Source organism: Rhamphochromis longiceps, linkage group LG1 (genome assembly GCF_057381845.1).
Source record: "Rhamphochromis longiceps isolate RC_006_pf linkage group LG1, R_longiceps_female_GT1.1, whole genome shotgun sequence".
Taxonomy (NCBI): domain Eukaryota; kingdom Metazoa; phylum Chordata; class Actinopteri; order Cichliformes; family Cichlidae; genus Rhamphochromis; species Rhamphochromis longiceps.
Genome location: NC_140557.1, coordinates 14,908,008 through 14,923,677, shown reverse-complemented (window position 1 = coordinate 14,923,677; position 15,670 = coordinate 14,908,008). Strand labels below are relative to the sequence as shown.

The window sequence follows — 15,670 nt, the reverse complement described above, 5'->3', positions numbered from 1 at the left end:
AATACAGCCAGCCATTCATTCTGGGCTATATTTCACAGCAATCAGCCTCCCTCTTTCTCTCTAACAGTCCCCTTATTTCTCTCTCTGATACCCTCAGCAGCTCTGGTGGCCCAACTCCCATCCCACTTCCATCCTCTGCATTACAATCACCTTCATTTTCTGTCACCAGTCATCTTCCGTGCAAACTTTTAAAATAGTCAAATAACTGAAATTATAGATACATTATTACACACCATAAGGCTCACACATTCTTCGGTATCTGAAAATGTATCCACATATCATTCGTATCTTTAATATCACAAAATGAGGCCAGCTGTGCTGGATATTCGGCTATTTATTTATTTTATTTTGGGCTGTATGTTCTATTTTGTGTAAACCTTTAGTTATTTTGTGTTATTAAGTTCATGTTTTTTTCTACTTTCACCTTCACTCACCAATTTTACCATTTTCTTGCATTCTTATCCTTTTCTTTCTCCCTTTAATATCCAGTCACTGTGCATATTTCTTCATCTCCTTGCATTTTCTCACTTTTCTTTTAATTCGTTTATGACTCTTTGCTCTTCCCTTCTCCTGCTTTTCCACTTATCCCTTGCCCTCAATCCCCAGCTCTCTCTTAATTTCTTAATGTTTTTTAGCACTTCCTCCCTCCTGATCCTCCATTCCTCTTTCTGGTCATAGTATGGTGTACCGAGACCTACCAGTGTATTGTTCACTACTAACGAGGAGCTTTATATTACACAAGGGACCACACAGGCCATTCTGGGTTAACAGCCTTTTACTGTGATGCCCTTTATAGAGGCCTTATCAATCTCTCATACCGTCAGGCACATGTAATATCACTCACTGGCTTTGGATTACTCACATACTGTACAACATAGCAGTGGTTTTACAGCCAAAATCTCTCAAGATCAAAGACTTACTCTACTGAACAAAGTACAACAAAGTGAACATACAGTAACACACCTCACCATGCTGAACATGAAAATCAGTGTTAGAAAATTAAGCTTCTGTTTCAGACTGTCAGGGAAAATTTTTAACATTTTGCAAGTAACTTTGTCTTTGGAATATAATTCCAAGACAGAACTCATTGAACAAACTAAAATACTATAGCAGATACCACGTTTAAAGGACTCTGGTTATATTCTATAACTGCACTTGTAGAGTTTGGGTGTTTGGATGCATTTTGTTGCTAACATCTGCCAGCATATCAGCATGATAATAAGGATCTCATACACAATGACATTTTACCTTTGCCTCGGCTGCGTCCTCTTTCCCAAGGTCCGGCCGCCCAGCCTCCTGCAGCCAAGGCCACAAACCTGTACAAGTACTCTTAAAATATATGTGTATGTGTGTTTTCATACACAGGAAAAGGGATTAGGGATAGGGGGAGGAAAAAACAGAGGCAAGGCAAAACTGTTTTAGTCAAAACTGTGTTTGACAAAAAGTGCACTAAAAGTATAACATGTTCTTAAAGCTAATGTGATGTAATTTCCAGCTATAAATTCTATTTGAACTTCTTGGATGGTTAGCTTGTATTCATCTCTGTGTCAGTAATATAATGTTGCAACACAGTAATACCCCCAGTGTAAGTTTTAATCAGAGAACATGATGATGTAAAAGCAATTACTACTAATTAGAGTGAGCTGCTAACATGGTATAGCTGGAAGCTGTGCCTCAAAGCCATAAAAATAGGTCTTCATGTATCAAGCAACTATACAGTGACACAAAAAGCAACAGACTTTTGAATGAAAACAACACTGTGGCAAAGCTTTCTCAATGTGACACACTCAACAATGAAATATGTTATGAAATAGAACCTCAATATCTCTACTGGTAACTTAGTACTTAAAAACTCTCATAATTCTTATTTTTTAATGCATTCCCTGAAGATTGAGCACACCTACAAACGTAATGCTGACACTGTGTATGTATACTGTGCGGTGTTACCAGTGAAAGGCTGTAGATTATAATCTGTGGCTTGAGTCTTTTTTCCACTGTACACCAGGACTGAATCGTTTCCTCTGCAGTTGTACCGGCTTTCACTGGTAGGACAACCATCTAAGTAGACTCTGACAGAACGGCGTGAGGCAACAGAGAGATTAACACTTTGGCTGATGGGAGGGTTTCTGTTACCACTTCTTATAGTAAGATCCTTTAAACACCCTCCTAGACCTGTGAAACGTAAGAAAAGGAAACATAAAGCAGAGAGAGAGAGTATAAAAAGTAGAAGCAAAAGTGAGAAGGAATCTTTATTATATCAGGGAAATTGCATTTTCCATTTTTTTACATGTCAAATGGGATTTCCCGACTCATATAATTATGCCACAGGTTTACTGATGCCAAATTTACAATGCTCTTAAATTTTAGTCAAATGTTAGCAAATAGTATGATTGCTATGCGTCAAAGTTAATTAATTTAGTGATTCTTCTGCTACACAGAAGAGCAGGCAAGTTATAACTGCAAATAAATGTACTTTAACTTGTCCAACTGAAAAGAAAGCCAAACAATGAGCTCAAAATATGTAAATACTATGCTTGATGATGAGATTCAAGGAACTGTATAGGAGACTGTAGCTAAATGAGACATTTTTCTTGGTTTGGCATCTGCCACTTTAATGAGCGACATGCAAATACTACCTCAGTGCATGTTATCTCACCATGTTTGTGACTTCGCCTGTCTAGAGCAGAATGTATGAGCTCTGGTGGCACGCCCCCCAAATATAATGGTGAATCAACTCTCAGCGTCACTGCTCCTCCCATTCCCCTTGCTTCCTCTGCCCAGTCATTGACAGCAGCTGAGATAAGCGAGCCGCGTTTTGCCAATGACAGTTGTTTCCAGTCTCCATCGCAGTAGCTAAGCCCCACCCACATGCTGAGTTCAATCACATGACCTTCAGAGGAGAGAATGAAGGACAAGAGACCAGCTTCCAGCTCCACCTTAAAAAATATAAACCAGTAAAGAAAACGTTAAAGTCTGTCATTAGATTCATTTGAGTATTTTCAGCATTAGTACGATAATTTGAAACACGTCTCTGCTTTTACCAGCATAAAGTCTTCAGTTTGTGTGTTGTATGTGAAGAGCAACAGCGCATTCAGCTGGTCTGTCCTAAAGTCCATAGAAATATCAAAGATCTGCCCTCCAGTAAATACACCTGAGTCCAATTCCAAGTAACCTGAAACCAGGAGGAGAAAAGTGTCAGTTTTACCAGCAGAACGAGTCAAATTTAAAACGTGCAAAAGGTATTTAAATTTCCCGTCATCTATTCATAAGTGACAGACGAAAGACTGTATGAGCTGGCCTTTTTAGACAGCAGTAATGGAGGAAATGTACACTAATGAACCTGATCTTTCACACAGAGGCCAATTAACTTATCATCATATTTATCAACATGAAACAAACTCATTACCACCAACATCAGCGGCAAGCATCTTATTAAGATATGTTGTGTTGACAGTGCATTAGGAGCACTAAAAAGAGTGTAAAGTTGTATCTGAACACATATTTGCACAGCACCAAGCACTTCATGCTTATTGTAACTGATACGCTGCTACATCATGTGGTTTTCAACATAGCAGTATGCTATTTTTGCACTTTACGGTCCTACCATGACCCAGAAAATGGGCTCCATCCACAGTTTGAAGAGGACATCCCTCCCAGCTTTCATACACTGCAACTTTCTTTGTGGCTTTTGCCCAGTCAAGACTTTGCCATTCCTCTGAGGGGCTGTCGGACATCTTAAAACTCACATCTCTGAGGCAACCAGAGAAGCGCTTTCGCACAAGTCTGGCATCTCCTGGTGAGACAAGCAAAAACAAAAGTCATAAGATTACATTAAAAATGTTTACTTGTTACTTCCAATCAAAGACTATTCAACATTTTGAGGCACAAGGTCAAATAAGGGATTTTCATGAGGAAGAAGACACAGTATTTGTGCATGAATATGAGCTCAACTCTCAATCAGATCCAGAAACCTCTAGTCATCTTACAGTATACCTCGCTAAATTATATATCAGATAGCCAGAAAACATGCATATAATCCAGTGGCCACATGAAAGATTTTAATATGTAGGTGAAAACCCACCTGAATCCTGTCTTAGTAGAATGAAATTTTCTGGCAGCCCTCCAATGAACACTCCCATGTTCTCACCAATCATTGTGCTACCACTTAAAGCTGTTGCACTTCCTGATGGTGGTGAAAATAAGAAGCAAAAGAGAGGAAGTGGAGAATAAAAAGAATACATAATATTATATTATTATATTGAATAATTTAAGACACAAAAGCACAGGGGGAACAGTGAAATATATGGAAAGAAAATGTAGATGTACCTCTCATATAAGGGAAGCATATAAGGTAAAAACAGATTTTGCACAATTCTAATGAGTAAAGTCAATATTTGGTGCAACCATGTTTATTCTTCAGGTCTTTGCTGACTTTCAGAGACTGTTCCTCTGCTATAGATATCGTTTTTCCTTCTTTTGTCCTCCACTTGTCCAATTTCCTCTGAATTTTTAAGAAGCCACTGCACACCACGCCAAGTTTCCAGCTAATAGCTTTTCGTAAATCACTTTGTTGTTACAAAAATAAATGAATGTGAATGAATGCATATATGCAACAGCCTGCTAGTAACAAAGTGCCTAAAGATAGATTTAATTTTTTAAATAAAATTTCTCTCATCTGTAAACCCAACATTATTTCATCACTTGATTGGGTGTGCTTTCTATAACTGAAATATTTATAGATCAGTGCTAAGTGGCTTAACAGACAAGCAAAGAGCATTGCTGTGAAACTGGTTAGTCACATACGATACAGTAATATTTTTGTTATCATACACAGACTGGGTGGAATTAACCTGGATAATATCTCCTAGTCAGGGTGGGGGGATTTACAGAATATATACATAGAAAAACACAGACAATCAACATCAGCCTCACAAGATTCACATCCAGATATATGTATGTAGATAAGCATATTACACACACACCCACACACGGAGCAGATGCACACAGTGGTCAGTATGAATACAAGGAGAGTTACCTCTGTATTGATCGTTTACAACGATTGTTCCCACGGCCCCTTGCCTCGTTGCTCTAATACTATGCCATTGTCCATCATTGTAGCGGTGCCCTCCATCACCCTGTACGCTCACAGCCACCGCTGAACCCTACACACATAAACACAAGCACGCATGAAACCCATGACACAAGCACAAATGAACTGATGGTGTGAGGATATCCACTGACTTACATTTTTTCCCAAACTATCACAGATCAGTTAACACAACCTAAGATTGCTGGCTCAAAAGACACAGATCGAGCTATAGCAAAACACGTGGATGAGGTAAATCTTTAAACTCTAACTAAAAATCAAGGATCAGCGATACCAATCACACAGACACACATCATCTTCAAAAGGACACAAACATGCACATATAACCATCAAAGTGTTGTTACAAGGCTTTTTGCTACCTATTAAGTATGACATCATTGTTGTGATCAGCTTTTAGCAAGCAGCCAAAGAGTAATGTAGTAAAAGAAAAGTATGGGTAGATGCACACATCTACACAGACGCACATGTGGTGATGAAGATTTAATGATGAGATCAATAAATGTATGAATGCCAAAGTATATCAGACTCGGACATCTTTACCAACTTTGCTAGACAGCTCTACTTAACAAGACAATGGGGGAGGAGTCTATTTACTTGATTTTTTTAAAACTCCTAACGCACACGTACACACACACACACACACACACACACACACACACACACACACACACACACACACACACACACACACACACACACACACACACACACACACACACACACACAAAACAAGCACCTGCCCAAAGAATAGTAAAATAGTAGTGGAAGCAATTGGCACTCAACTCTTCTGGATAGTAATATTGAGATAAATTTATAAATACCATTCGATTTAAGATGGTTTTACTGAAAAGCACTGATATTTTATATTGTGAGGAAAATTATAGGATCAGACAATATGTGTGCTAAAAGCAAATAGTTTGATGAAACAAAGGTCTGGTGATGAGGTGGTGTCATCCTTTGATTTGTGTGTGTCCACTGTTGGATGCCCCAATGCCCAATCTCTTTAATATACAGTATGTGATAGAAGAAGTCAACACACACACATAATATAAAGCACTTATCCAAAGTGCTGCATCTGTGACTTTCCTGCAAATACTTGGCAGCTTATAACACAATATGAGCATGAAGTTTTGGTGTGTTTATGTGTGTTCTGAATACATGTAAGAGACAGACAGAATGAAAAGGAAATGTGTGTGGGGTGTGTGTGCATGTGTGGCCATCTCTCAACAGAGAGGAGGCGACAAAGGATGAAGTGGTTTGTCACTTCTACATCAGATGACATTTAGATCTGTGTTTAAACTTTCTTACTGTCCTCATGTCAGTCAAGTCTTCACACACTAAAACTGGCATTTAACCTTTTTTTTTTTAAGAACAGATGGAACAAATGGTCAAAGAAAGCCTCACACAGTTTTGTCATCTCAAGTTCAAGTCTGATGGTCTCACTAGCTCACAACTAAGGAGTGCATATGTGGGGAGAATAAAGTTTGACCTGAAGACAAGTTGCTCTGAGTTTTTTTCTTTTTCCTTTAGTCACCATCTGATCGAAAGAGGGTTTATCTGGATGTGCTGCACCTCATAGATGACTTGTGGGGCCTCTACACTTGCACACTTTGAGAGACTGAGAGACGCTACCTGGACATTTGTTGCTGTAAAATAATATTGTTTGGATTTTTAGTTTATGAGACCCGTTTTCAGTGTAGAAAAACCTGGATAAATCACAAGCTTAAATTGAAATTTGAAAACATCTGTTGATCGACTTTTTACTCCATTATGTCAGTAAATCTTTAGTTATTTAATTTCCTCTTTTGTTGATAATATTACTAAACTGCCAGGATTCCTGCCCTGATAATAAAATGACTAGACCTATCAAATAAGTGATATCGGACAAAACAATAATAATCAGCAACAAAGAATAAAGTCATAACTTGCCATAATTTTTTATGGCCATTGCAAAGAAACACCTCTTGCCTTTAAACCAGTCTGAGTCTGAAAAACGCCGCATGTTTGGCATTATGTGACAGACACCACAGCTCCATGCATGGATGCACTTGTACATTTATAGCTAGTTGCTGACACATTAACCACTACTCACCTGCATCAATAAAGTATAAACTGCCTCTTTTACATTTTGAGTGAATGCTTTCTTAAATGTTCTTGAGCTGCGATATAAGTGCATGTGTGGCAGCTCACATGTGCACGCATTTATGAGCATATCACCTGCCTGTGTCATGCTAAATTACCCCCTCCCCCCTGCATTGGTAATCCCATTAGGCTAGCTCAACAGGCTAATAGGGGGAAGTAATGGGCCCAGCTATATGTATCTAGGGGAACACTAATAAGCCATGACTCCACTCCTACTGTTAATTACTCCAAACTAGCCTAAACAAAGGAATCAACCCAGTTGGAGAAGATACACATACACTCCATCACACATCTAGCAACATAACCACAGACACACTAATCAACAGTGATAGTCAATGATCTGTTCAGTGACATACACCCATCTGCATAGACAGATATAACCCATAGTTACATTTTGATGAAGAGTTTTTGATAAAATATTGCACAATGATACTAATGAGAAACTAAAGTGTGTATGTGCATGTTTGTTTGAGTGTGTAATTAGTTGGTGGCCTGATGGAAGTATGTGTAATCATCTCCCATCATCACTTTCATCATCGAAGTCGTTGACTCTTTAACCCTTCTACATGCGTCTGTATGGATGGATAAGGAAAGTCAGGCTGTGTGGCTGTGTGCATGTGTATGAGTGTGTGTATGTGTGCGTGCATGGGTGCAAAGCTTAATTAGCTTGCAATTGGTATTCGCGCGTGGTGACTGCAGGGAATGAGTTAATTGCAGTCCAATTCAAACGTTGACACACTTTCAAAGTTTTTCCCCTTTCCCTGCCTCCCTGACAGAAACCAATGAGGGGCTACAGATCACATTTATTAGATGAGAGAAAGTGAGAGAGAAAATGGAAGAGACTTGGAGAGAGAGCAATACAGAAGGAAAGAAAAACACAGGTGAGAAAAGTGAGTAGGTATAAGGAGTAGAATTAAATGGGAAAAAAAATCAGGTGTTAGACAAAAATACACAATCAGTAAATACAGATAAATACAGCAGCAAACAAAATGTATGTTGTAGTACGGCGTAATTTAAATGTTTCAATTATGCAGAGACGCTTTTGAAACACATTACCTACCTGTGGGTCAAACAAAAAGTAGGGCCGTCCATTTTTTATCTGAACAGCCAAAAACTCTTCCTGATTTCCTGGAGAGAAGCTGCAGAGTAGCAGGCCATCAGGGGCCCGAGTCTTAAAACTCAGCTCAACACCTGATACAAAGGGAGACAAGGAACAAGATGGGGGAGATGGACATTTAGTAAAAGAGAGAGACAGCCTAAAAGAGGATTTTAATTCCGAGTTACACATTATCTCAGTGTTAAAGCTGACCACAGAAAGTTCAGGTTGCCTACAGCATGTATTTTATATAAAACCCTCACTGCTTGCATCAAGATAAAGAGGGTCATTAAATTAATTAAATGCACTTGATTAACTGATCATCAGTAAGTGTGGTCATCTCTATAAAAGCAGACGTTTGGGCAATTTCCTGGTTTAAAGGCTTCAGGTGGGAGATGTTTGGCCATAATGCACATCATATACCAAATATCAAGCACGGTGGGAGTGGAGCCAGCGGAACTGAGGACTCATTGACCATGAACTGTATATTAAAGTATTTTAAAGTCATCCCAAGCACACTAATGAATCTACAATAGAATCACTGAAAAGAAAATAATCTAAATGTTGCAATGGCAGAGTCCAAAGTCCAGAACTTAAGTCAACTGAAATGCTGTCCATAGACGAATGCCCATAAATCTCTATGAACTGAGAAAATGCTGTCAAGAAGAATGAGCCAAAAATTCATACAGACTACAGTTACATTGTTTTTACAGTGTTTTGTTGCCAAAAGTGGTTCTACAAACTACTGAATCAGGTGGCGTGCTTAGCTTTTTACCATATCACATACAAAAGAGTCTTGTGAAGTCTTTCTTTTTCACAGCTGTATATATACACGCACACTGTCACAAGAACCAACAGGACTCTGCAGGGATTGTTTAAACCCCAGTCTGAGACGTCATGTACTCACATAATGCTTCCATTAAGTAAAAAAGAAAGAGGAAGACTGATAAATGTACATTTCTATCAAAATAACTGTTTCCCAACAGCACTAAATCTCTAAGCTGACCTCATTTCCTGTGTAAGCCAGCCGTCTAGGATAATCTTACCACTAAGATACTTCAGGGAAAACATGAAGATTGATCTTAGAAGACACACCTGCTTCCACAGTTTTGGAAGCTTTCACTTGTAATGTCTTGCTTTTATCTCATGATACCACAGCCTTCCTTTCTTTATCCTTGTAGGATAAAGTAGTTAACAGAGAAGTCTTTAAAGTGTCAAAGACTAGGGTTAAGAGAGAAAATATGATAACACAACAAACTGAAGTTTTGATAGAAATTAAACATGAAATTAAATTGATCATTTTCTGAATCCCCAAATTTTTGGCCGGTTTAGTTGCCACCTTCAAAACAGCATTTTATCAATAATTGTGTTAGGAAAAGTTTCTATTGCTTTCCTACATTTTCAAGTTATACATGTAGCATTAATCTGTCAGAAGATTGGTGGCTCAGAACTTAAAAACTCATAGGGAAATGCTAAACTGCTAAAATGTCTGAATTCTACCTTTTTCAGATAATTCTCAGTTACGCTATTTTCAATTGGAGAAGCCTAAAAAATCATATCACCTAAAATGACAATGGATTTGGGATCTGACAAAACAAATGATGAGGAATATTCAGAATTAATCCTTGCATTTTAGTAATGTGGGAAATTTGGAGGTTCTTAGGCCAGCAGAGCCTTTAAGACACACGTGCACACACACACGAAACATTCATCCAGCGTGCTGCCTTGTCATGTTACCATGGATCAGAGATTTGATCTTAATCCACTACTAGATCCACATAACCACACAAACCAAGAAGGTTTATGTGTGTGTCTGTGAGTATGTGTGTTTCTTCAGCTCTGTCTGTCTCAGTAGAGAACAGACATGTGGGAAGATCTGAGGAGACCAATGCAGTCAGTCCAGGGTTCATCAGAAGCAAGTGTTTGCAAAATAATTAGTGTGTGAATTCTCTTAAAACAGAGAGAAGTCAGACACTATACAGAAAACTCAAAATGAATACAGATTATCAGAGCTCAGATCTCAACCTTTTTACACAGTTTTGAAGTCTTTTCTTGCTTTTTGTAACTGGATCTATTGTTATCCTGTAGATGGTTGCAAGAAGCAAAAAGAAAGACTTGAGTTGTTTTTATATATCTTAAAAACATAAGTATACCACACATGACTATAGAAAAAAACAAAACTAAAATAAAGGTAGTCCGAACTAGCTGTTATGTAGAAATAACCATAGAAGGAGCCATTGAAGTCAATCTGTAGGGTTTCATGCATTAGTTGATATGGAGGTTTATGCAGATGTGGAGCTGGAGCGTGTTGGGATCACAACGTGAGGAGTTTTCCTGAAATAAATTTGAGAATGTCAAGTGCTACATCTGCCAGCACATCTCCACTTGTGGCAAAGCACTTTGGTCAGATGACAGTCGGAAACATTTACCTTCTAATTGGATTGTTTGGACTGAGGCCACATTGGAAAACTGTGTGAGCTGCATCTGACTTAATATACAAAAGTGGTTCAAATCAGAAATGAAAATATCATGTCATGTAGAATCTGAAAAACAGATGAACTATAGGAGCAGGTGGCCATGTACTGGGAGCAAGCAGCGGTGTTGGAATAGCTACATGACCAGTCTGAGCGCCAGACAAATGTGTTGGGCTGGTTCCTCTGTCCCGCATCTACTCCCCCATGTAGAGGGAAATGTCTTTCAGGATACAGCAGAAGCATGCCGCTGACCTGAGGAGGAGTGGGTGCTGCTGTCTGGCAAAGCCTAGGTGGCGCTCTCAACTTGAGAACAGATTGGCCGGGGTTTAATAACCTGTTGGGGCAGTGTGTGGGCATGTGTTCACAACCTTTAGTGGTGTGTAGTGTCTGCACTGCACTCAGCGGTGACTCTGACTCTGGAGAGAAGGAGATGGCAGGGCCTCCTCATGAGGCCCCACCGGCTTCAGTGATTCACTCCACCGAAGATTTTTCACTAGAGCAGCCTTGTGATGGCACCTTACTGTACACTCAGCCTTTGACCAAGTGATAAGAACTGATGGTCACATGGTGCACCCTGACACGGCGTCGGCCTACCCACATTTTATATTGATTAAAGATAGGCTTTATTGAGTGAGTCGTGATGCTCACACAGAAGAGGAACACACTCAGCTGGCCTTCCCAAAAGTGCCTTTGCACCTTGAGTGCATTAGCATGGACCTCATTTGGCTGTTTCAGGTCATCTCCCAAGTTGGCATCCCAAAAGAGATACTGACTGACAGAGGCACTTCGTTCATGTCTCGCACACTTAAATAGCTGTATGAATTACTGGGCATTAAATCTGTTTGGACCAGCATCTACCACCCTCAGACTGACTGGCTGGTGGAGCGGGTGGATAAGACTAGAGTCAGACAATTTTCACTATGAGACAAAGTGCTTATATTACTCCCCTCTACTAGCTCAAAGTTACTTGGCAAATGGCAAGGAGGCTTTGTGATCACATGGCAGGTGGGGGATGTAGGCTATGAAGTGGTATGGTCTAACAGGGGAGGAGGCACACAAATATATCACCTCAACCTCCTCAAAGCACAGAGAGAGCTTGAAACCACTTCTCTGGTGAGTGGTAAAGGGTAAAGGAGAGAGATGAGTTGGGGCTGGAGGTGCCAAACTCCACTATTCCCACCTCCCTCCATTGTGATGACCATCTCATCTCTCATAAGCTGCCTGGACTGGTTAGACAATAATTGCTTTTTCATGACGCTGGATTTTACCAAGGGCTACTGGCAAATTCCAGTGTCTAGAGTATTTAAGGAAAAACAGCCTTCTCCATTTCATACAGTTTTTACCAGTTTCTCACACTTCCGTTCAGCTTGTTTGTAGCCCCAGCCACCTTCTAGCGCCTGATGGACCAGGTGCAGATGGCTTACTGGCCTAAGGTGGGTGATGGGGGTATGTGGCGGGGTGTGGTATCTGGCTCAGCTGTAGGGGAGGGGTGTAGCAGTTGGTTCAGGGTGTGGTGTCAGGAGAGGGTGACCCACACAGCTATTCTTCATCGCCTGGTCATGTAATCCCTATTTCAGTACAATACTGGGACCTGACGAGAGAGCGGTGTGTGCAGAGTAGAAGGACACAGCTGGAAAGCTCTACCAAAGAAAGCGTATTGTGGAACACAATGAAAATAAACAGCCTTCAACGTGCAACGCCGTGTGTGGAGGTCCATCCACATATTGATTAAGAATTTGATGATAATCATGAATTACTCTACACAGACATAAACCCAGTAAAGACTGTAGTAGTATCCAAAGAAAATTAATAAAACTTCTTCACAGTGGACGGGCATTTTGTACATCAAGCAGGCATGTGTCATTTACATTCACGACCATTACATTACCCCTCCTTAACCTACTCTCGTAAACCCTTTTTCCTTCTTCTGCTTTTAACCTCTCTCCTTCTTTATTACCTTTTCTTTCTCCTTTTCTACACATATTACCCCCTCTCAGTATTTTCTTTAACCTTGCATCTAAAACACACACACACTCACACACACATTTTTTTCAATCATGCTTTTTCCTGCATCTTGCTTGTGTACCTGTTTAACTTCTCTAATGCTGCAGTTTTGTGCATACAAAAGTGTAGACAATACACAAAAAAATGTAGTCAATATAAATGTGTGTTTTACATAGTACATAGTTATTGCATATATACACCCACTCTCCACCAGTCCTATGGAGAGGAGACAGACTCAAGGGCCAAACATGCTTTCATACTATGTGTTGGTGAAAGCACAGTTAAAAAACACAGATCTAATGCCAGAAAATCCTACAGAGTGAAAGATATCAGTGTAGCGAAACTGTAATTCTTCTGATTTAGGGGCTGTTAAATGAAATAAATGAAATAATTTTTTCTTTTTTAAATTACATAAAGGGTGCTCCACCTGGAGACTCTGTTGTCCTGCTGGGAGACTTCAATGCTCACGTGGGTAACGACAGCGAGACCTGGAGGGGCGTGATTGGGAGGAACGGCCTCCCTGATCTGAACCCGAGCGGTGCTCTGTTATTGGACTTCTGTGCTAATCACAGTTTGGCCATAACGAACACCCTGTTCGAACATAAGAGTGTCCATAAGTGCACGTGGCACCAGGACGCTCTAGGCCGTAGGTCGATGATCGATTTTGTAATCGTATCAGCAGACCTGCGACCATATGTTCTGGACACTCGGGTAAAGAGAGGGGCTGAGCTGTCAACTGATCACCACCTGGTGGTGAGTTGGATCAGGTGGCGGGGGAAGACGCTGGACAGACCTGGTGCACCTAAACGCGTAGTGAGGGTGTGCTGGGAACGTCTAGCAGAGGCCCCAGTCCGCGAGATCTTCAACGCACACCTCCGGCAGAGCTTCAACAGCATTCCGAGGGAGACTGGGGACATTGAGTCCGAATGGACCATGTTCAGCGTCTCCATTGCCGAAGCTGCTGCATTGAGCTGCGGCCGCAAGGTGGTTGGTGCCTGCCGTGGTGGTAATCCCCGAACCAAATGGTGGACACCAGAGGTGAAGGGAGCCACTAGGCTGAAGAAGGAGTCCTATCGGGCTTGGTTAGCCTGTGGGACTCCGGAGGCAGCCGACAGGTATCGACAGGCCAAGCGGAATGCGGCTCGGGCAGTGGCTGAAGCAAAAACTCGGGTGTGGGAGGAGTTCGGAGAGGCCATGGAAAAAGACTTTCGGACTGCCTCGAAGAGATTCTGGCAAACCGTCAGACGTCTCAGGAGGGGAAAGTGGTGCTCTACCTGCACTGTGTATAGTGCTGGCGGAGCGCTGCTGACGTCGACTGAGAAAATTGTCAGGCGGTGGAAGGAATACTTCGAGGACCTCCTTAATCCCACTGACACGTCTTCTGAGGAGGAAGCAGAGTCTGGGGATGAGGGGAATGACCCGCCAATTTCCGGGGGCGAGGTCACTGAGGCAGTTAAACAACTCCTTGGTGGCAGAGCCCCTGGTGTTGATGAGGTCCGCCCCGAGTTCCTGAAGGCTCTGGACGTTGTAGGGCTGTCCTGGTTGACATGCCTCTGCAATGTTGCGTGGAGATCAGGGGCAGTACCTGTGGACTGGCAGACCGGGGTGGTGGTCCCCATCTTTAAGAAAGGGGACCGGAGGGTGTGTTCCAACTACAGGGGGATCACACTCCTCAGCCTCCCTGGGAAAGTCTATGCCAGGGTGCTGGAAAGGAGAGTTCGTCCGTTAGTCGAACCTCGGATACAGGAGGAACAATGCGGTTTTCGTCCTGGTCGCGGAACACTGGACCAGCTCTTTATCCTCTCCAGGATACTTGAGGGTGCATGGGAGTTTGCCCAACCAGTCTACATGTGTTTTGTGGACTTGGAGAAGGCATTCGACAGTGTCCCTCGGGGTGTCCTGTGGGAGGTGTTGCGGGAATATGGGGTGTCTGGCCCATTGCTACGGGCCATTCGATCCCTATACAACCGTTGCAAGAGCTTGGTTCGCATTGCCGGCAATAAGTCGGACTCGTTCCCGGTGGGTGATGGGCTCCGCCAGGGCTGCCCTTTGTCTCCGGTTCTGTTCATAATTTTTATGGACAGGATTTCTAGGCGCAGCCAAGTGGCGGAGGGCTTTCGCTTTGGTGGCCTCAGAATCTCATCTCTGATTTTTGCAGATGATGTGGTTCTGTTGGCTTCATCGGGTGAGGGCCTCCAGCTCGCACTGGAACGGTTCGCAGCTGAGTGTGAAGCAGCGGGAATGAGGATCAGCACCTCCAAATCTGAGGCCATGGTTCTCAGCCGGAAAAGGGTGGAGTGCCCACTCCGGGTCAGGGATGAGTTCCTGCCCCAAGTGGAGGAGTTCAAGTATCTCGGGGTCTTGTTCGCGAGTGATGGGAGAAGGGAGCCGGAGATCGACAGACGGATTGGGGCTGCAGCTGCAGTAATGCGGACGCTGCACCGGTCCGTCGTGGTGAAGAGGGAGCTGAGTGTAAAAGCGAAGCTCTCAATTTACCGGTCGATCTACGTCCCTACCCTCACCTATGGCCACGAGCTGTGGGTAGTGACCAAAGGAAGGAGATCGCGGATACAAGCGGCAGAAATGAGCTTCCTCCGAAGGGTGGCTGGCCTCTCCCTTAGAGATAGGGTGAGAAGTTCGGCCATCCGGGAGGGGCTCAGAGTAGAGCAGCTGCTGCTCCACATCGAAAGGAGCCAGCTGAGGTGGTTCGGGCATCTGACAAGGATGCCCCCTGGGCGCCTCCTGGGTGAGGTGTTCCAGGCATGTCCCACCGGGAGGAGGCCCCGGGGCAGACCCAGGACACGCTGGAGAGATTATATCTCTCGGCTGGCCTGGGAACGCCTTGGT

The 15,670-nt window shown here is 42.4% G+C and overlaps 1 protein-coding gene across 1 annotated transcript in view; it reads right to left on the bottom strand.

The window, feature by feature from the left end:
* The window catches only part of ush2a (Usher syndrome 2A (autosomal recessive, mild)), a 228,389-nt gene that overhangs the window by 121,505 nt on the left and 91,214 nt on the right, over nucleotides 1-15,670 (bottom strand). Inside the window, exons 29-36 of the mRNA XM_085395310.1 lie at nucleotides 8,310-8,440; nucleotides 5,036-5,162; nucleotides 4,082-4,183; nucleotides 3,605-3,793; nucleotides 3,042-3,172; nucleotides 2,657-2,936; nucleotides 1,948-2,172; nucleotides 1,249-1,329 (exon numbers count right to left, since the gene is read on the bottom strand). Coding sequence (XP_085251436.1) covers nucleotides 1,249-1,329; nucleotides 1,948-2,172; nucleotides 2,657-2,936; nucleotides 3,042-3,172; nucleotides 3,605-3,793; nucleotides 4,082-4,183; nucleotides 5,036-5,162; nucleotides 8,310-8,440 — 1,266 coding nt within the window. The remainder of the gene's footprint in view (nucleotides 1-1,248; nucleotides 1,330-1,947; nucleotides 2,173-2,656; nucleotides 2,937-3,041; nucleotides 3,173-3,604; nucleotides 3,794-4,081; nucleotides 4,184-5,035; nucleotides 5,163-8,309; nucleotides 8,441-15,670) is intronic.